Source organism: Lepisma saccharinum, chromosome 22 (assembly GCF_977018435.1).
Source record: "Lepisma saccharinum chromosome 22, izLepSacc3.1, whole genome shotgun sequence".
Classification (NCBI taxonomy): Eukaryota; Metazoa; Arthropoda; class Insecta; order Zygentoma; family Lepismatidae; genus Lepisma; species Lepisma saccharinum.
This window is the reverse complement of record NC_139250.1, coordinates 5258647-5279662: the sequence shown is the minus strand read 5'-3', so window position 1 is coordinate 5279662 and position 21016 is coordinate 5258647. Positions and strand designations below refer to the sequence as shown.

At 37.4% G+C, this 21016-nt stretch overlaps 1 protein-coding gene across 4 annotated transcripts in view; it reads right to left on the bottom strand.

Annotated features, from left to right (window-relative positions):
• Top2 (DNA topoisomerase 2) overlaps positions 1–21016 on the bottom strand; it is an 85436-nt gene that overhangs the window by 1835 nt on the left and 62585 nt on the right. For 3 of the 4 annotated variants that reach the window (XM_083143535.1, XM_083143534.1, XM_083143532.1), the window contains exons 23-27: positions 17795–17980; positions 11127–11241; positions 9743–9894; positions 8104–8358; positions 3504–3640 (exon numbers count right to left, since the gene is read on the bottom strand). In XM_083143535.1, coding sequence (XP_082999661.1) covers positions 3504–3640; positions 8104–8358; positions 9743–9894; positions 11127–11241; positions 17795–17980 — 845 coding nt within the window. The remainder of the gene's footprint in view (positions 1–3503; positions 3641–8103; positions 8359–9742; positions 9895–11126; positions 11242–17794; positions 17981–21016) is intronic. The other variant, XM_083143533.1, reaches the window with a different exon arrangement.

Sequence of the window (21016 nt, the reverse complement as noted above, 5' to 3'; positions counted from 1 at the left end):
TTCAGAAGATTCAACAAATGCCTGTAGGCGGCTTTAAATGTCCATATGATTAGTTAGCATGCACCACGTGATCATACACCACATGCTACACCGCTTAGAATGTAGTGCAAACGGTGCAGACACCAAATGACGAAGTAGAAGAGTTGGTGTTGCACTGTGTAGAGCAAAGAGAGTCAGAAAGTGCAGCAAATTAGATCTTGGTGTCTATGAGATTGTGCATTTTGGGTTTGACATGTACTTTTTCTGTCTGTTAGGTGCTGTTGAATTCTCTCCGTTATTGATCTGCCGATGTAATGAGCCTTGCACTCACACTTTGCATCATAGATACCTGGGTTGTCAAGGGAGAATGTGAGTACAAAGTTTCTCTGTAATCAAGCACATATGGTATGCAAATTGACGCATTAATAGTACATCGTATCTGAAGATATCCATTTGGCAGTTACGTGGAGAGAGGTAGTTCAGTAATAAACTTACAGTTCCATTTTTGCTTGTGATCGATTTTGCCACCTCGAGTACACACCTGACGAAGCCACCAGACACATGGCGGAATCAATCATGAGCAAAAACTACGCGAAAAAATAAACCATAACTTCATTAGTGAATATTAATAATACATATTAGGAATGGACTGCTAAGAAATTTTTGCCAATATAAAATTTAATAAATCTACCAATCTCATAAAATTGCAAAGCAATGTCTGCAATTTTTTAGGAACAAAATTCCATTACTTCTCTAGGTTTTCCTGATCAGATTGATAGAGCAATTAAAATGTAAGATTGTCACTATATCTTAGCTAAACTCTCCCACTTAGAATCCCATTTAAAACAGTAAATTACATTACATATAGTGGTATTTTCACCTATTTTATTCCCATGGAAAGAGAAACAAAAATTAAGAGTTTGATTGATTGATTTGGTGTTTTAAGTCCTTTTTATGCACAGTAAGGCTAATCGGGACTGGACCTACAGTTTAAAGTGGGATCCGAACCACCATGTGCCTCCACCAGGTATCGAACCTGCAAAAATTAAGAGTATTTGAAAATAAAATCCTTAATAAAATATTTGGACGTAAAAGGGAGTAAAGAAGGAACTGCATAATTTGTATGTGTGTCCAGATATTATTAGAATAATTAAATGAAGACTTAGGTGGGCAGGCCATTTGGCACGAATGGGAGCAAAGATGAGTCTTGTTGGGAAACCTGATGGTATGAGACCTGTAGGAAGGCCAAGACGAAGATGAAGGGATAACGTTGAGACTGACCTAAAGGAAATCGGTAAGGATGAAAGTTTGGATTGATCTTGCCAATGATAGGGACAGCTGGAAGGCTTGTGTTGCTGCAGCCATAAACCTTCAGGTTTAAGAATGCTAGAGAGTAAGTTAGTAACGTATGGAGGGAGACTAGAACGCTAATGCATCATTTCCCCTGGGTAACTTATTCAGAAAGGAAGTTTTTATTTTTTAAAAGCACTTCGTTTAGATATTTACTTTACATTTCACGTGACCTTTTCTTATGAAACTGTTATTTGATCCATGAATATTTTAACTACTAAGGAAAACTCATAACCGCTTTTCAAATGCAAAATGCTTCAAAGGGCATTTCTTTCGGAGACCTCATTTTTTAGATGTTGTCCAATATTTAGGAAAAGCAGTTAGTTGTTTGCTACCTGTACACACTGTCCTTTTTTATAGGACTCACTGGCTTTGAGGGGCGTAAGGGATAACTGTTTCTCAAGACACCCAAATGTGTCAGAAACACTTTCGGGTTTAAGAAGGCTAGAGAATTAGTTAGTTAGTAAAACATAAGTGGCCAACATAAGAATTAATAAATTAAATGTTTTAAGATCATATTTAAAAATGTGTAACTTTATCTTAGTTGGATTCATGGCTAAGAAGCCCATATCTGAAACAAATTAAAAAAAAAAAAAGGCTTGCTCCTGAGAAAAATTAGCTAGCACTTGAATTATTTTAGTTTTGTCCACCCCTGGCTTCAATGTATACATTTTATCACAGATGGAAAACTAATTTTGCCACAAGCATGTACCGTTTGCAAATATTGCCGCTGTAGCAATGCAGTCGCAACCGCGTGAGTTCTCGCTGACGTCCTTCATCCATTAGTTAGCCACAGGCACGCGTGGGAGCAGGTCATTCTTTTTCTTCGTAGTTTTCTGAAGGTTTGAAATGTTCAAGAAAATCAAATCGGGCCACAACTGTGAAGTCCAGTCTGTGATTTGTTTTCTCAATGCAAGAATGGTTGAATTGTTGCCTAGAGAACAGTCCACCAACAAAGATGCCTGCTGTGACATATTAATCTGACTGTGTCCTGCAATTCAAAACAAAAGATGCGGAACGCTTAGCGAAGGCATTGTGTTGCTTCACGACAATGCTCGTCCGCATACGGCCCAACAAACTCAAAATGTCATCACGTCATTCGACTGGGAACAATTTGTTCATCCGCCAACAGCCCTAACTTGGCACCAAGTGACTACCATCTCTTTTTTCATCTGAAGAAGTTTCTTGCTGGTCAGCGTTTCGACGAGGATGACTACGTCGAAGCAGCAGTGCATGGATGGCTTTCGTCACAGGCTGGAACATTCTATGATGATGGGATACAAAAACTAGTGCCATGCTATTACAAATGCTTGAACAATGGTGAAAACTACGTAGAAAAGTAGTTTAAGGTCTGTAGAATGTAATGAAAATAAAAAAGGTACAAAACTATTTTACTTTATTTTTTACACCCTTTCGGTACTTACTTTCCGAATACGCCTCGTATGAAGGAGGTAACTTTATCTGTTAAAATAGTTTCAAATATATTAGGGATGGGACCGATTAATCGGTACTCTATTGGAATCGGCCGATATAGGCATATCGGTGTATCGCTTTATCGGTAAAATTAGCGATTATTTTTCCGATGAGATATATCGATAAATATATGATAATTTAGTGCAAAATTCTGCTATTTTGTTGTAATTTTTATGGATAATTTCCATGCTCTTCTTTCTAAAAAGTAAATGTCTAAATATTTAGCTTCTCTTGCACTGCAGTCACCTCAAAACACACATTTATTAAGGAGATCAATGAACATTTCAGGTTATTCAAGGACCATTTCTAATTTTATATCAGTACTTTATTGTTATCAGCCAAAATTTCATATCGGCCCATCCCTAAAATATATATATTTTTCTAGCAAATAAACTGCATGCATTTTGTTTTATCTTGTACTCTTCTCTAAAAATAATAGTGTACTCCACCCCCTTATCACTAGCCCTACAGATAAGGACAATGATAAATCAGTAGTTTTCGCTCTGAATATGCAATTTACGCATTAAATTGAAAGGTATATTAAATATATCTTGGCTCCCCACCATAGAGAGAAACTGTTTGAAGCACTTCTCTGTTTAAAATTATGTCTATTAGCTACAATGCAACTCCCATATCATATATGTATTCCCTCTTCCTCATATGTATAATCACACAGAGCCATGATTTAAAGAATAGCTTACCTTCTTCTTGGGCTTATCATCAAACGTGTCCTCATCTGAATCAGAAACATTCTTTTTCCTCTTGGGGCCTGGTTTCTTGGCTGCTGGCTTCGGTTTAGCATCATTATTCAACTTCTTGGTTTTCTTCTTTTGTGCTACTGAGCAAGCAAAAGTTACATTAAATACTGATGATACCAGAGTAAACGGTGACAACATGAAACAACAAGCAAAAAGGAACATTGCACAGGTAAAACCGGTTTGGTGAAAGAATAAACTTCAAAATTCAATTCTTGTCTGTTTCATTGAAAGCCAGGGAGGGTCACATGAACCTCTGAACCAATCGGCTTTGTCCAACTGCCGTGGTGAGGGAAAATCTCATGGTATTCTGCATTGCCCAATTTTTCCTTTCGAGTCGTTCTTGAAACAGATGGCATCCTCTACAAGGCAAAGCCTAATGGTTGCCGCTGCGTAGCAAGCAAATGGTGTCGTGTAACACTGGACAAAAACCAGGCATGTAGCAACACAGCTTTCCCCCCTTGAAACTCCCGCAACTGGAGGCTAAAAGTCTGAGTTTCCTGAAGTTCATTCCTTGACCAGTCGGGCTTTAGATGCTGGTTTGATAGCTCTGTGGTGGCTCATTGACAGAAAATGGCGAAGATTCAGGTGCAATATCAGCATAAACCATAATGTTCACATAACTTACCAAAAAGTTCAAATAAAAATGGGTGGACAGGTAAAAGGTAATACTGAGTCTTGATTATTGCTAATAGGTGCTGTTTGCACTCTGGTAACATTGTGAAATTGCAGCAACTACTCTAGGTCTTCTGGTAAGTTCAATTAAGAATGACCTGACTCCTTACAGTATTATCTAATCTATTCCAGGATGGCCACTCTAGGACCATGAAAAAATTCAACTATAATTCTCGGATTTCAAGGCAAACAAGCAGATGTTTTCTCTATTTCAACCTTATGTATTACCACCTTTCACCATCCACACACACACATACATGTACAAATATATTTCCAATATAAAGTGTCTCTGTAATTCCAACATATCCAAAAAATCTAATTAAATTAAATGGTTTACATACATATTCAATATATTTAATTTAAAGTGCAAAGTTTACAATTGCAATTTCACATACTCAGACTCGAAATACATCTACAAACACAAATCACAAATGTTATGGGATATACAGGGTGATTTTTTTAAAACTCATGGTTTTCTTTGTTGTGTAAAATTTGTAAATGAAGTATTATTTCCATGCGGTTTGTGGCAAATGAATAAGGAAGGATGGGAGATTTATTGGAGTATGTTTATCGGTTTATATGCATCCCGGGTAATATCGCCCATGCCTCAACAAAAACAGGAAATATTCACCAGTGTACCTTTCGCGTCTATATGGTCTGGGGGTTTGGATGCAGCGCGGAGGTTTAAGTTTCCTCCTGTAGATAGCACCGTTGTCATTGTCAACAATAACCAGGAAACTGAGCTGTTATATTGTTGTTCTGGAAAGTTGTGTGCTTTTGCATATTTGTTGTGCTGAAAACTTGCGTTATTGTGATCAGGACACACAGTAAGAATGGTGTACTCCTTGCAGGAACGTGTGTTTATCGTGAAAAGTTTTTGGAAAACTGATTCTGTTGTTGCTACGCAAAGGGCATTTAGAAACAAATTTGCCTCACGTTCTGCCCCAGACAGGAACACAATATTGTCGCTAGTGAAGAAATTGGAAGCAGGATCGCTTCTGTGTGAGACAGGGAAGGATCGGACCCCGCAGGCAGGTGTTGTGGAAGATATCAGTGCTCGACTCTTGAGGTCGCCCAAGAAATCTCTCCGTCGTTTGTCACAAGAAACCGGCTATAGCTATTCAAAATGTCAAAAGGCAGCGAAAACTGCGAAACTAAGGGCGTACAAAATTACAGCTGTTCAAGAATTGAAAAATCCAGATAAAGTTAAGCATGTAGATTACTGTAATTGGTTTTTAATGTTTATTGTGCGTAATCCTGATATTCTGAAAATAACGTGGTTTACTGATGAAGCCTGGTTTCATCTCTTTGAGTATGTCAGTTCTCAGAATACACGGATATGGGCAGCTGAAAATCCACATAGTGTAATCGAAATTCCGTTGCACTCGTAGAAAGTTGGGGTATGGTGCGCTGTCTCAGCATCACGTATAGTGGGTCCAATCTTATTCAATAAAACAGTGAACACAGAGCGGTACAGGGCAATATTCATGGAATTTGTTGAAAGTTTGGACGACATTGAACTCACACAGGGTTATTTTCAACAGGATGGTGCTACATGCCATACATCGCATGACAGTATGGCACTGATTGAAAGTTTCTTTGCGAATAGGGTTATTTCAAAGGCATTGTGGCCTCCGAGGTCTCCAGACTTAACTTCACTTGGCTTCTTTCTGTGGGGCTTCCTAAAGGGACATGTGTACACAAACAACCCTACATCCCTGGAAATGTTGAAGCAAAACATTATCACTGAAATTGCGAACATTAGCGCAGAAACACTATGCCAGACAGCCCTTAACATGGAACGGCGTGTTCGACTTTGTTTACAGGAAGGAGGTCGACACTTTCAGCACCTTCTTTAAAGGTGAGATGTTATGTCATATGTCTGTGCCATAATTTTTATGTTTTATTTATGTTTGAGTGAATACAAAAAAAGGAACTCATTTTCATTAATTCAGTTTAGCAAAAATCCAATACTTAAATGTTATTGTAGGGTACACTGGTGAATATTTCCTGTTTCTGTTGAGGCGTGGGTGATATTACCCGGGATGCTTATAAACCGGTAAACATACTCCAATAAATCTCCCATCCTTCTTTATTCATTTGCCACAAACCGCATGAAAATAATACTTCATTTACAAATTTTACACAACAAAGAAAACCATGAGTTTTAAAAAAATCACCCTGTACTAATCTACAAAAATTGTTAAATGTATGAGAATTTCAAACATTATGCATTCTTTCATCTCTGCATCTCTTGTCTTTTCTAAACTTACAAACTGCTTATCAGAGAAGTTTGCAGAATAATTTCAGTTATTTATATAAAATTGTGAATGGCAAATCTGCTACAACACACTTCTTGAGGAATTCCAATTTTGAGTACCTATGCGCACAACACACAACACAAGATTATTTTATACAAAGAAACCTAGACTAAAATTTCAAAAAAGATCTCTCTTTTACAGACTTGCAGCACAATACAATGATCTTCCCTCTAATACTGATATATTTTCCTCCGAGTTTGCCTTTCCGTCATCCATCAGAACAAATGCTTGTAATTAATATCACATAGTGCCATCTTTTACTTATTTTTTTGTTCATTTGCTATTCACTTTTATGTTGTTTTGTTACTCTTAATTATTTTTTATTTTTGCTTATTATTATTATTGTTGCTTTCTCATTGTTGACAATTTCAGTGTAAAATGGCCACCTGTGCCTGTGCTGTATCTGGAATTTTCTCAATAAATAAATAAATAAACACAAATTTAACTAAGCAAGTTCAAGGTATCTTTGGTTTGCGAGATAGATTATTCTGCAAAAGCCACTAACAAAGTAAACGGATTGAGAGAATTCTTTCCTACCAGGTGATCCGTTTGGGATGCCAGAAAAGTAAAAGTGTTATACACACAAGGTGAATGTACATATCTCTGAACAGTTTGCCGTACTCGAAGCAGTAAAATCGTTAAGTTTCGAGTGAGCGGAGGTTGACAGCCTTCAACCGCGTGGCGGCGCAAGCACGCATGGATGGATGAGAGACAGGATGGTAGTGTCACGCCACAACAGCGTGCTCAGTGCATCATATGGTATGCAAAACTGGGATACTGGACACCATTATCTTCCAACAGGATGGTGCTCTACCACATTGGACTTTCTTAGCGGGATCATATTAATGGGATATTCAACGATCGCTGGTGTGGCCGTGCTGGATCAATCCCATGGCTTGCGAATAGCCCGAACTTAATGCCTCCAGATTTTTTTGTGTGGGGGTACGTCAAGTCATTGGGGGTATGCACAAAAACCACAGACTGAAGCCGACCTGCGATTGCAGATTAGAGCAGCTTTTCAACAGATCACTCCAGAAATGCTGCATGCCACGTGGCACGTGCCGTGTCCACAATGGCGGTCCTGTTGAGTGCTAATGTGCTGGGATACAAAAACTGTGACTCTCTACACATGTATATACCATTAACAGGCAATAAATTTGAATGGTTTCTGGTACATAATACTTTAATTTTATGACATCCCAAACAGATCAGCCGGTATTTTCCATGCAGCTTTCTTTTCCTTTCTCAATAAAAATAAAAGCTAAACCATGAAAAACTTGCCTCAGGATATTTATAAATATGTATAAATTCAATGCGATTTGGAATTACAATTTTTCACATCTGAGACAAATTCACGCAGACTTCAAGGAATTAATTCACTCTGAGTAGTCACCCTGTTTCACAACATCTGCATACACAAGATATCTACAAATTTGTTGATCTATTTATTTTAATGCCATGTCACCATCACTACCTGCAGCCATATGAGCAAAGTGAAAATCAAGGTCTTTCTGTACTGCTCAAATAGAATTCAAAGGTTATGCACTCACCTTTTTCTTGCTCCTTGGCAGGTGGAGGTACTGAAGGTGCAGAAGCCGATGACATTTCATTGTCCGAAATAATTACTGCCTTCACTGGAGCCTTAGCTTTGGGTTCAGCTGGTATAACTTCAACGTCTTCATCAGAGTCTGACCGGAATTTGTAATCATCTGCTGCTTCTTGTGCAGAACTAGTCACTTGGCCACTCCCACCACTGCTGCTGCCTCCGAGAAGGGAGTTGAACAAATCATCTGACGACTTGGAATCTTAAAAGAAGACACACGTGTCTCATTGCATACTAATAGTTCATGGTGTCCCAAAATAACGTACAAACACTTCAAATAATTATATACAGGGTGTCCACCATTTCATAAAAATAATATTCCCCGACTTTTCCAGACCAAGAAGCAAAATTTTCCAGATCAAGTCATTAGGACAATTCTTGTACAGTAGAGCGTCGATTATCCGAAGTAATTGGGGGACATGGGTGTTCGGAAAACTGGTTTGTTCGGATAATCGAACTGTACATGTTTATTTGCCAAAAAGAAGTACTGTACAGTAAATTTATTCATAAAAACAGGCATCTCTTTAAGTATGTATTACAAAGTAACGTACAAAGGCAACTTTAGTAGGAATATATAGTATGTGGTACAGTTTATTAAACAAAAATATGTACATATTACATACGCATTTTGCATGAACAATACACACAGTACACAAAATTAACGTTTAAAAAAATCCTTTATTTTGGTCTGTCTAAGCAAGCCTACACGCTTACGAGCAGCTAAGTCACGTACTTTTTTCATTACAGATATCTGAAAGTGAGCGAGTACACAGTTCGGTTAAGCGGTCGTTCGGTTGACCGACGTTCGGATAATCGACGCTCTACTGTATTTAAATATGTGTGGAAGATGGTCACTATACTTTAACTAAACATCACACTTAGAATTCTACCTAACAAAGTTTTTAGAATATTAACTTCACATGTTAAAAGTAAAAATGAGAAAAGAAAATTAACGTAAATTGATTATTAGAAGACGTAAATGAGCACTAAAAAGATTTCCGCAAAATCTTTTTAGTACTCACTCACGTCTTCTAATTATCAACAGTTTTTTTATTCCCTTTAACATGAATAAATTGACTTTTGGATAGAAGCATCAGGGGTGTTGTATGTCATGTATGGTAATGGTAAACAAAGAATTCTTTTTTCATGTAAAAAATCATAACAATTATACGATAAATAATTACTGTAAATAAAATTTAAAATGTATTAATATTCCCAATATCAACCAAAAAACCCAACAAATTGCAACAAGAAAGTGGTAAATGCCAGTAGTCACTTACTGTAGTACATTTCTACTTGAAAATAGCTTAAAACATAACACTTTATCTAGAGTATTTAAATACAAATTGTACTCTAACTACCGGTAATACTAGGTATATCAAACTGAAGCATAGTTTATCGACAACAAACAAAAAAAATATTTCTTGTTAAAAAAAACTACTTATAGTGAACTACTAGGACAATGTTGACTTTTCCAGAAACATGGTAAATTCCCTGACTTTTCCAGGATTTCCAGACTGGTAGATACGGGAATGCCTCAATAATTTCTGCACTAAATTAGTTATCTGTATGTTTTATCATATTACCTCGATTATTTGTGGTCGTTTGCTTCTTCTTTTGCTTCTTTGAAACAGCGTAGTCGTCATCCGAATCGGACACGTTCCTCTTCTTGCTCTTAGTTTCAAATTCGCTGTCAGATTCGCTCACTGAAATGTAGCCATCTTTCTTCTTCGCTGGGCTGAAAAATAGGAATAGAATTTAATTAGGACTTGAAACCATTAATATTAGTGACAATGCCAGTGTGGAAAAGGCATAGTATTGGTGTTTAGTTTTCTCCTGTGTGATTGTTGTACATTCACGGACACTTCTGAGTTGTAACTATTCTATTGAAAGTAAACCCAGAGTTGCGTGTGACTGTACTGGAGAGGCAATACTGCATTGTCTTGCTACACGTGGGAAGACCAGAATTTGAAATTTGGGTGAGTCAGCATTCGTCACATTATACGGGGTCCATCCCCTTACCATAACTAAAATATAATTAATATAAGATAACTGTAATGTCGGAGGACAAAGATATTTTTACCTGGTTTAAAGACTGAGGCTGTGAAGGGGCACTCAGCACACATAAGGATAAAACAAAGGACCAACACACACACAGCCCTACGAGGCTTATACTGGCTGTAGGTTCAGATGCCAGAGACTCTTTACTCTGCAAAATGGAGTCTAGGGTGTACTATGTGGAAGTGAGGTTAACAATTGGTAGAGGCACATATTTTTGGTAAGTAAAAAAGCAAAATTTCGGTACAAAAACTGAGCCAATTTCGGGTTCAAAAGCGGTAAATAAAATATCGGTGTTATAGCGGTGAAAAATTGGATCAAAAGTGGTATATAAAAATACATTTTGGTTTTAAAATTGTGAATATAATCCTAAATTTGATTTAAAAACTTCACTTATTCCACAGAATAAACATTTCACTTCTAATAGCCCATTTATGTAGTTATCCGAGTATTAAGTTTATTTCTGTGTAAAGGAGTCATTTTTTGTTTCTCCAATATTAACAGCAGAATTAATCAATTTTCCGGGAATTGCATAACTCTCAGGATAATTCAGACCTCAGAAGATGCCCTAAATTTCGTGTTTGTTTAGGAGTTAATTTCGCTTTTTACAGTTCATTTTGTATTATTTCGTGACAAAACATGGTCACAAAATGCATCTCGCACCTTTCAAAAACATGAAAAATTAACACAAATGTGTTTTTTCAAATTTAGTTTTTTCGTCAAAAACGAAATATGCATACCCCTAACACTGCAAGATGATCCATGTAATATAGCCATTACCAAAGTGTTCAAACCTATGACCACTGACTTGGTAGCACATTATGCTGACCACTCCACCACAGGCCTGCACTTTACATCTTAGAATATTGCCAGTTTTTCTACTTATAAAGACAGTTTCAGAAAGTATAATACCTCTCCTCTTCTAATGCTGCAGGTTTGAAGTCTGGCTCCAGTTCATTATCATGAAGTTCAAGGTCGCCTTCACTTTCCTCGCTTTCATTGTCGTAGTTGTACTTCACTTTCGCTGCTGAAATGAGAAAATTTCATACGTAAGACACGTGTTGTGAGTTCAGTATGCTAAAGCTACAAGACTATTGTAGTTGGACAATATTTTTGAAAATATTCCACCACTACTAAAGTATTAACCCACAACTTGGGACATATCTTTTTTGTAAAGCTACTTGGAACTTGGAGAAAATAAACATATCCCTTCTAAGTAAGCTTGAATATGGTTCTAATGTTTGGTTTACATATTATAAATCCCAGGAGTTGGTAATTGAAAGAATTCAAAAACGATTTTTAAGATATTTGTATTACAAAAAGTATAATGTACCATCATACTATAATAACTTATCATACAATGACCTACTTAATGAGTTTAATTATGAAAGTCTTATTAATAGAAGGGAAATAACACAACAAATATTTCTGTACAAAACAATGACTGGCATCATAGATAACCCTATTTTTCTCCAAAAGATATGTTTCAATGCAAAGCAATGTGGCTTAAGGCTGCGGCAATTGATGTCTTATGATATTCCAAAAACAGAAAGATTCAAGAATTCGCCATTATTTAGAATGTCCTTGCGTACAACAAAATATCTATATTGCAATCTAATCTTGATTTTAGTATCTCAATCAATGAGTACAAAAGAATACAGTCAACTCTCGATTCTACAACCCCGGGTATAACGACCCTCTCGAAGTAACGACCCTTTTCCCGGGAACCGTGAAAAATTTGAGAAAAAAGTTAAAAAATTGAAGGAAATCGGCCGAGAAATGCGTTGTTTTTTTTCACTCATTCCCTTCACAACCGCTCACAATCGCGTCTGAACTAAAAATAGACACCACTACATCATTTTGAGTGATATCCAATAGCACATGACCTCTGCCCTCCCCTCCCTCAAGTGCACCAATGTTACCCCGCACCCGACGGCCGCTACCCAACGTGCCAGGCTTGTTTTGCCACTCTTGCTCTTGGATACGCGAGAAGATCGAATGTGCTTCGATGTTATTTTAAATCGACCTTGACTTGTTTCCTTGTCCTAAGAGCTCCTGAAAACTCGCGGGGGAGGGAGGGGAGCAGACCGAAATGACCGCTGGACTTGCAGTCTTTGCCAACGTGTATGGCACATTTCATCGATAAATACACCAGTTCGAGAGATAAGATTGCAGGAAGGTTCCAAAATACAGACGTGTGGCACCTGGAAGTCTGGTCCGTCTGTCCAGCTCTGACCTAGAGTTCAGAAGGTTCCCGTGAGTGAGCAACTCTTGGCCTTGTAGCAGACAACTTCCGAAAAAACGTGTTCCTTTTTCCCTGTAACACTTCATAAAAAAGCGAAACTGTTAGAGATAATCAAAGCCACATAGGCCAACTAAAGATCGTCAACCCGCTTAATGCGTTGTCATCCAGGTTTCAATAAAAGTTTACTTCGATCTTACGTGCATCATAATCCCACTTCATACGTTTTCCTAATTGTGTCGATGTCGTAATATTTACCAAAAAATTGTTCCGTTGGCTGACTTCTCCCTCTTTTCCTGTCAGCAAACGGGGGGGGGGGGGGGGATGCAGATTGTTTCAGCCACGATTTTCTTGCTCGTGTGTGCACAGGGGCTGATTACAGGCGAGGGTGGAAGTGGACCCACCCCTATTCCTTTTCTTTGACGTCTGAAATGGGGCAACCAGTTCTGGATATATTCTTGAAAACAAACAAAAACCATAGAACAAGTAAAAAAAAAAAAGTGTCCCCTTTCTTTCCCTAGCGCATTCTCCGCCACTGGTGTGCACGGCAATGTTGATAATTGCAGAATTCAGGTCCTATTTTTTTATGCTGTTGTCTGCATAGGAAATATTGCCCGTATTATTGTCTGTTGCATGGTAAAACGTAAAGCAAGGGTCATTTCTTTCTTCTTTACGCTGCTGTTAAAAGTTCAGTCTTATTTTTCTCTTCCGCCACCTGTTGCTCGAACTTCCAGCCGGTCTCCTTGTTTTTATGCTGCACCTGGCGCCAGTGTTTTGTCAAGCGTCTGCAAAGCTGCTCTTGCTTGCTGATAACAGCAATGACTCATCCCGCGCGAAGGGAAAAGTTATTGTTTTGAATCTCGCAAAGCTGTTTTGATTTGACGATAACGAAATTCGATCTCCAGAAAGGAAAACAAGAGTTAAAACAACTTCATGTTCTGCACCTTCTGTTCTGATAAGCAAAACTAAATTTAATTCGCATCAGCCTTTTCTTCAGAGCCATTCATGTGAAAAAAAAAAAAAAAAAAAAAAGTTCAATGTAGGACTGTTCGCTGAGACCGATTAAAAAGACATTATTCAAGGGGAAAACTTTTGGAGGAATGGGTGTTTGACATCGAGAATAGTCCTAAATCCAACATTAAATCCTCGATTTACGTGAGAGTAAATAACGATCTACCATTTTGATATGTGGAAATGCGCAGTTTCATAAAGCTTGTTTTAAGTTCATTTTATGCTGATGGGCTAATCGGGACTAAATATACAGTTTAAAGTGACGTTCAATTCCAAACCCGAATGATTATCGACTGCGAAGCTGTTTAAATGACGTGTCCTAGAATACGCACTGGGTGAAAACAGATCTCAAATTGTGTGTTTCCTTTTTCACGCTGGATTACAATGCAAGTTAAGGAAGGAGTTTGGACTGCTCCCTTGAATGGGGAAGGGGGGTGAATGAAGTTGGTTGAAGCAAAGAAAACGTGACCTTTTTTTACGATGTATTTTACACTGCCGAACCAGAACAAAATTTACAGCCCCGCCTTTTTTTTTTTTTTTTTTGCCTAGAAAGGTTTTGTTGTTTCTCCCGAAAGATCTAATCTTACCAGTTAATCTTCTAACAGACAATGCTCCAGTAGACCCGTATAAAATTCAACCTTCATTCTGCCAGATACCTCGCGACTTTTGCTGGCGCCAGTCTGACTGGTGTCAAGTTTCTTCGAGTTTCGCTTGCAATAAGTGAGATATTGTCTTCCTTTCCATAGGTCTCAGTGCAAACGGGTTTCTCATGAACTAGAATTGTAAGAATTTCCTGGGAGAGCAACGACGGTGCACAATTGAAAGAAAGTAACATTATTTTAAATCCTTTTTTATGAAAACGTTTTCATGTTGTTTTCCTTCTCACAACACACGTCATGTGCATAACAGGTTGTATAACTACCAGGATACATGGTGTTACCATCTCCTATAGTCGTTTTCACGTTCAGAAGACACAATGGGCTCTTATGGGCAATGCTTTTCTTATGGGAAATACGAGCGCACTGTTGTCAAATTTCTGGATTTACAAATTTAGCTTAAGTAAAATCGGTACCTGCAGTTTTGCAGGAAATTTTGTAGAGAATACGATGGTGAACACAAAAAACTGGTAACTTGCTTACATAATTTTAGATAAATTAAAAATGCAAATTTTCTGAGAAAACACAATTTTTACATTGTTTTCATTCCTAACGTTGAAACATGCCGTAAAATTGAAGCATTCATTATTAAAAAAATTGACACTGTTTTTTAATTGTCATAGGTGATGGTGGTACTCAGAATTTATCAATACTTTAAAGCATATTCGCATTAAAAAATATTCAAATAAAGTATGTGGAGATTTTTTATATTCGTGCAGTAGAAAATGTCGTCGCTGGCCATTTTTTGTTCTGTAATTCCAAGTAAAAACTTTCAGCGACAAAGTTGTGGAGAAAATAATGAAATTATTTTTTATAACCACTCAAAGGTTCCCAGAAATATTACTTCCATGCATTTGGAGTTTCTTTTTAACCCGAACCGCGCGCGAAGTAAGGAGACGTTGTCTGGCCATCTTGAGCTGACTCACCGCAGCATTCCGGCTAATCACCACCAAGTTTTCCAGTTGTTATTTTATTTCCATTCAGTAAAAATATGAACTTCATGCAGTTTGTTATAATAGAATTGAAATTACTTAAATTTAATAATTGACAATTATTTCTAATGCTGCTGTTGTGAGCAACATTAGTGCTGTCGCAAATACACGTTGTTTTCGTTTACATTACTGTCGACATTAATGCTGAAATGAAGATCACCTTTCACATAAATTAATAGACACCATATTAACCTTTGAAAGGCTTTCCAACACGTGACAAAATATGGGGCTTCAAGACAGAAATATGACATGCCTTGCTTGAGTCATTCACGTCTTATCAGTTCACGTGGGCCATAACTCATTTGTTTGTTTGGGTTGCAACTTGAATCTAACCCATGTGCCAGAGTCCCCTTACTTGAGTGAGAGATCTGCTTTGGTCTGTTTAGACTTTTTCCCTCTCCCGAAAAAGTGTTTTCAGTTGTGTGTGTCATATTCGTGCATTACACTCGCGTGTGTAGTGATCGCAATGGATCATAGTAAAAAGGGTAACTGAAACGTTCACAGTATAATATTAATGTTAATAATTACATATAATTATCATTATATATACAAAATATGTAACACCTTCATTGTGAAGGAAGGTCATCATTTCCCGGCGACATGAGCTAGCGCTGTATTGGCAACACTGTGCGGTTTCTCCATAAGCCCCGTTGTCTCTTCTGAACGTGAAAACGACTCTAGGCATCTTTATGTCCGTTTGAGCACCGTTTAAGCTGAAAATTGGTGCAAATTCCAATAACGACCCCTTCGAAACAACGACCCTTTTCCCGGGAACTGTGAAAGGTCGTTGTATCGAGAGTTGACTGTATTAAGACAAGTGTTTACAACATAAATTATAAGATTTAAGCGCTTCTAAATTGCTAATTGGGTGTTATATGGTTCTATAGTATAGTTTAGTCAATTATATTACATTATATTGTGTATGTGTTCTACCTGTGTTATGTCTCACTGTATTATATTGTGTTTCTCTTGTTTTTGTTCTTTATTGGCTACCTTCTGTAAAAGGAGATAATTTCTCTGTTGAAGGAAATAAATAAAATAAATAATAGGACATTTACGTAGTTACCAGAGTATTAAGTTTATTCCTGTATAAAGGGGTCCATTTTTGCTTCTCAAATGTTTACAGCAGAATTAATCAATTTTCCGTGAATTGCATAACTCTCAGGATAATTCTGACTTCAGAAAGTGTAGCGTCAGTAAATAAACTCTAAATTTCGTGTTTAAGAGTCTATTTCGCATTATTCTGTGACAAAATAGGGTATGTGTTATTTCACATTTAGTACAGCGTGCTTCAAAATGGTTTGAACGATAAGAAACCGTTCCAGGAGCAATAAAACTTTATCAACAATTAAAGTTCTATGTAAATACTTTCAACCATATCCTCGAGTTTTGTTTGCAACAGTCGTAGTAGTTCCAAATTTCTCCACTAGGTGGCAGGGTGATAAGTTCCAAGATGGCTGCCTGTGGTGCAGAGAAAGCTTTTTGCATCCTACAGTTTCACGTTTGTCGGTCTGTTGTTAGTGTTCAGCGTGAGTTTCGTACGAAATTTCGTAAAGAACCACCATACAAGAACTCCATACGTAAGTGGTATGATAAATTCAAGACAACGGGATGCATTTGCAAAGGAAAATCGTCCGGTAGACCGTCCACGTCTGAGGCAGACGTGGAAAGAGTTCGAGCTAGTTTTCAACGCAGCCCCCAAAAGTCTACAAGGAAAGTGAGTCAAGAGCTAACAATGCCTCGAGCAGTTGTTTGGCACGTAGTGCATAGGCGTTTAAAGATGTGTCCGTATCGAGTGCAGTTGTTACAACATTTGACACCTAATGATCACACGTCCCGCAAAAATGTTTGAGAGTCATTTCTAGAGTTATGCAGTGGTGATGATGATTTTATTGACAAACTTTGTTTCTGTGATGAGGCTACGTTCCATGTGACAGGAAGACTAAACAAGCAAAATGTTCGCATCTGGGGGATTGAGAATCCTCGTCAAATCCTTGAAGTTGTACGTGATTCACCGAAGCCTAATGTGTTTTGCGCCATTTCATCTACCAAAGTGTACGGTCCGTACTTCTCTCACGAAGAAACTGTGACTGGACTGTGACTGGACAAACATTCCTACACATGCTTACTACAAATTACCTTAATAACAGACTGCCAGACCGCTGGATTGGGCGATCTACTCAAAATGATCAACAGTTATTATGTTGGCCACCAAGATCCCTGGATTTAACCACCTGTGATTTTTTTTTCTGTGGGGACATCTAAAAGACATTGTGTACAAACCTCCTCTACCCGCAGATGTCAATGAACTGAAAAAGCGCATTACTGCTGCAGTGCAAACTGTTGATGCAGACATGTTGAAACGGATCTGGGTGGAATTGGATTACCGAATTGATGTATGCAGGGTAACAAAGGGGGCTCACATAGAACATTTGTGAGATACTGTGTTCAAATTCTTATCAAAAAAAACTTGGACAGTTTTAGGAATTACATGTAAAATTTAAAGCAATTTGGACGAAAAATAAAAAAAATATAAGGAGTTGAAATCGTTCACATCATTTTGAAGCAGCCTGGATTTTCGTCAAAAACGAAATATGCATGCCTAACTATTACACATTACAGATTCAGTATAAATCACATTCAGAATTAACATTAATATGGTACAGTAGGATGTGATACCTGCAGCTCGGCGAGATGTTGATCTATCCCTGGGAGCAACATCCATGTCGAGGGAAACGTCTGATGCAATGGACTCATCTCCAGTGCTATCGTCCTTGTCCCATGACAGCTTCTCCTTCTTTTTCTTCTTCGGTGAGCCATCCTTCTCTTTTGCTTTAAAGTTCAATTTAGTTTGCTTAAGACCATCTAAAAGAAAACAGGAGAAGAACATAAATAAAGGCAATATAACAAAGAAAAATAAACACTAGAATTCTAAAGCTGAACTGACATATTTTGAACTAAAACACACATACAAAAGTAAAGCAAAAGTAAAGTGTTCCCCTGTGCTTAGCACCATGCCATGATGGCATATACGGGGTGATGTGATCAGCACCCTGGCTGCCTTCACCTCCTGAGTTTCGTCCAGGTACCCACTTTATACAACACTGGGTGGGTGCCGGAGTTGCTTGAACAGGTGGAAAAAGTCCCAGTTCTTCCTCACTGGGAATCGAACCCAGGAATCTCGCATGGTAGTCAGATGTTCTACGACAGAGCTACCGTGGCTCATTAAAAAAAGCATAGATACTACTGATGTCATAATATGAATTCTCCCAAGATCAATTAAGTGATCATATAACAATGCCAATAATAAATGAACTTCACATTTCTCGTCACTTTTCTCATTGATAACAGGATTGCACCAAGAGGATAAATGGGACTGGATCTACAGTTTAAAGTGAGAACAAAATGGCTGTCCCTTAAACTGAATTCAGAGGCCCTTGTTCTGATTGGTTTAATCTTAGACTGAAAGTACGTTACCCTCAACATAGAAATATCAGAATGGTTCAAAATATAGACAATTTTAGTAACAAACAGATATGAATATATCGGTCAATACCAACAGATTAGTTAAATATGTTTGATGTAAATATCACCCCAATATATCATTTAGCTAAACTACCATTGTAGTATACTATTTATTTGCAAGACACTGTTTGCCACAGAAATTATAAAATTCTGTTATTTCCATATCTAACAAGATTTTCCCAGATTATAGCCAATTCTAAATAGTACTCTTTGTGTACTTAGCCTTATCATAGATCACAACTGTTAACTTACAATTAGACTGTGGACCATCTGTAATACACTACCACACACAATATTTCTTTTTTTAAGAATTATCGTAGTGTATTTCTGAATCAGTTTATTAAAATCACAAGGGCTGACTGAACCAATAGTGAAATTGATTGTTTTAATTGATACCACTAGACCAGGGGTTCCCGAACATTTTCGTTTCACGGCACCCTTAGTGTTTCAAGACATTTCCACAGTGCCCAAGTCAGAATGTAGTCCTATCTAACACTTGCAAAGCTCAATTAGTGATGATTGGTTGCTTGCCTGAAGTTAAATATAAACACATATTTAAAATTCAGAAACATTTTGTCTAAAAAGTACTAAATAAAAATATATTTGGAGCAATCATATCATTTCACTGAAAATATTGGAACATTGCGCGGTGCCCCTGTTAGTCAGCCATGGCACCCTAGGGTGCTGCAGAGCACACTGCACGAGACACTTTTCTGGATAACCCACGGGGTACACAAAAGGTGAATCAACATTTTCATTGAAAACAACCAAGACATTTTGAGAATGTGCAATTGTAACTCATTTTACACTTACAAATGTGTGGCAAGAGTGTGAATGAATAATAACCATTTTAACATTAAACAAAACTCTGGTAAATTTATGCTTGTAATTGAAGTGGAATACTCACATAATAATATTAATTAGGGATGGGCCGATATGAAATTTTGGCCGATACCGATAAAGTACCGATATAAAATTTACTGATACCGATAACCGATCCGATATAAAATTAAAAATGGCCCTTGAAGAACCTGAATTGTTCATTGATCTCCTTAATAAATGTGTGTTTTGAGGTGACTGCAGTGCATGAGAAGCTAAATATTTAGACATTTAATTTTTAGAAAGAAGAGCATGGAAATTATCCATAAAAATTACGACAAAATGGCAGAATTTTGCACTAAATTATAAGATATTTATCGATATATCGGATCGGTAAAATAATTGGTAATTTTACCGATAAACCTATATCGGCCGATACCGATAGAGTACCGATTAATCAGTCCCATCCCTAAAATTAATCAATATTTTCAACAAAATTTAATTGTTGCAATTCTCAAACATTGGTATCGGTGGGGATATTGAATTTTCGCGATGTGCGAAATTGCAAAATGTGAAAAAAAGATGCAATTTTGAACATTCTGGATGTAACTACACCCCCAACGATGAAATATGCATGAGTTTTATTCGCAAAGTAATGTGAAATGTGTGCTTTTCCACGAAATGAATGCTTGTTCGTGAAATAACCGTGAAATATCATCAAATCCAGCAGAAAACACGCAAAAACCAGCAATCAAGGTTGTGCGCGCAAACTGTCTATTTGTAACGAAACGTTTGCCTAAAGTTTTCTACCACTTGCAGCTGAAGAACGTTTTATTTTCGATCACATCAGGAAGATGCTGCAAATTGGGATTTCCCATGCACATAATCTCAGTTCGAAAACTTCGCTCCCTGTCAAGCTGCATTCCTTTCTTCCCCCGAATGTCTACTCAACTTCCAGTTTCATTGAACTTGCTAGCTGTAGCAGCGGCAAGATTAGTTGTTTTTTTCATCACTGGTATATACCGCTGATCTAACATTTTAGTTACCGCTCTCCTCAGTTTTTATTTACTATAAATTTGTTTCCCTAAGTATCAGTATAGGTTCAGCCCTTGTCTCCATAAACTAAAAAGAGCTGAGCCTTCTGTCACCTGCTGAAGTACACTTTCTCTACAGATGTTCTGAAGCCCATTACCGATGTATGAATTTCGGCAGAAATTGACATCGGTATTGGCAAAAATCCAATATTTAAACAGGTCCGATAATACTAGAATTTTACCTTCATAAGTTTTATATTTTAATTTTGTAAGATTCATTGAAAATTAGGTTAATGGATCTTCATCACTGTGGAGTTTTTGTGATAAAATTATTGTAACCTCTCATTCAGAGGATCACTACCATCAGAATAGAACAGTACAGTGCTCAAGTGACTATTCCACACAACCAGGTCCACTGTATTGCAAATAATAATAATAATAATATCCAAACCTGAAGCAAGTGGCAAGAAAATACTTGGGCATACCTGCTACATCAGAATTCAGGGAACGAGTGTTCACTGTT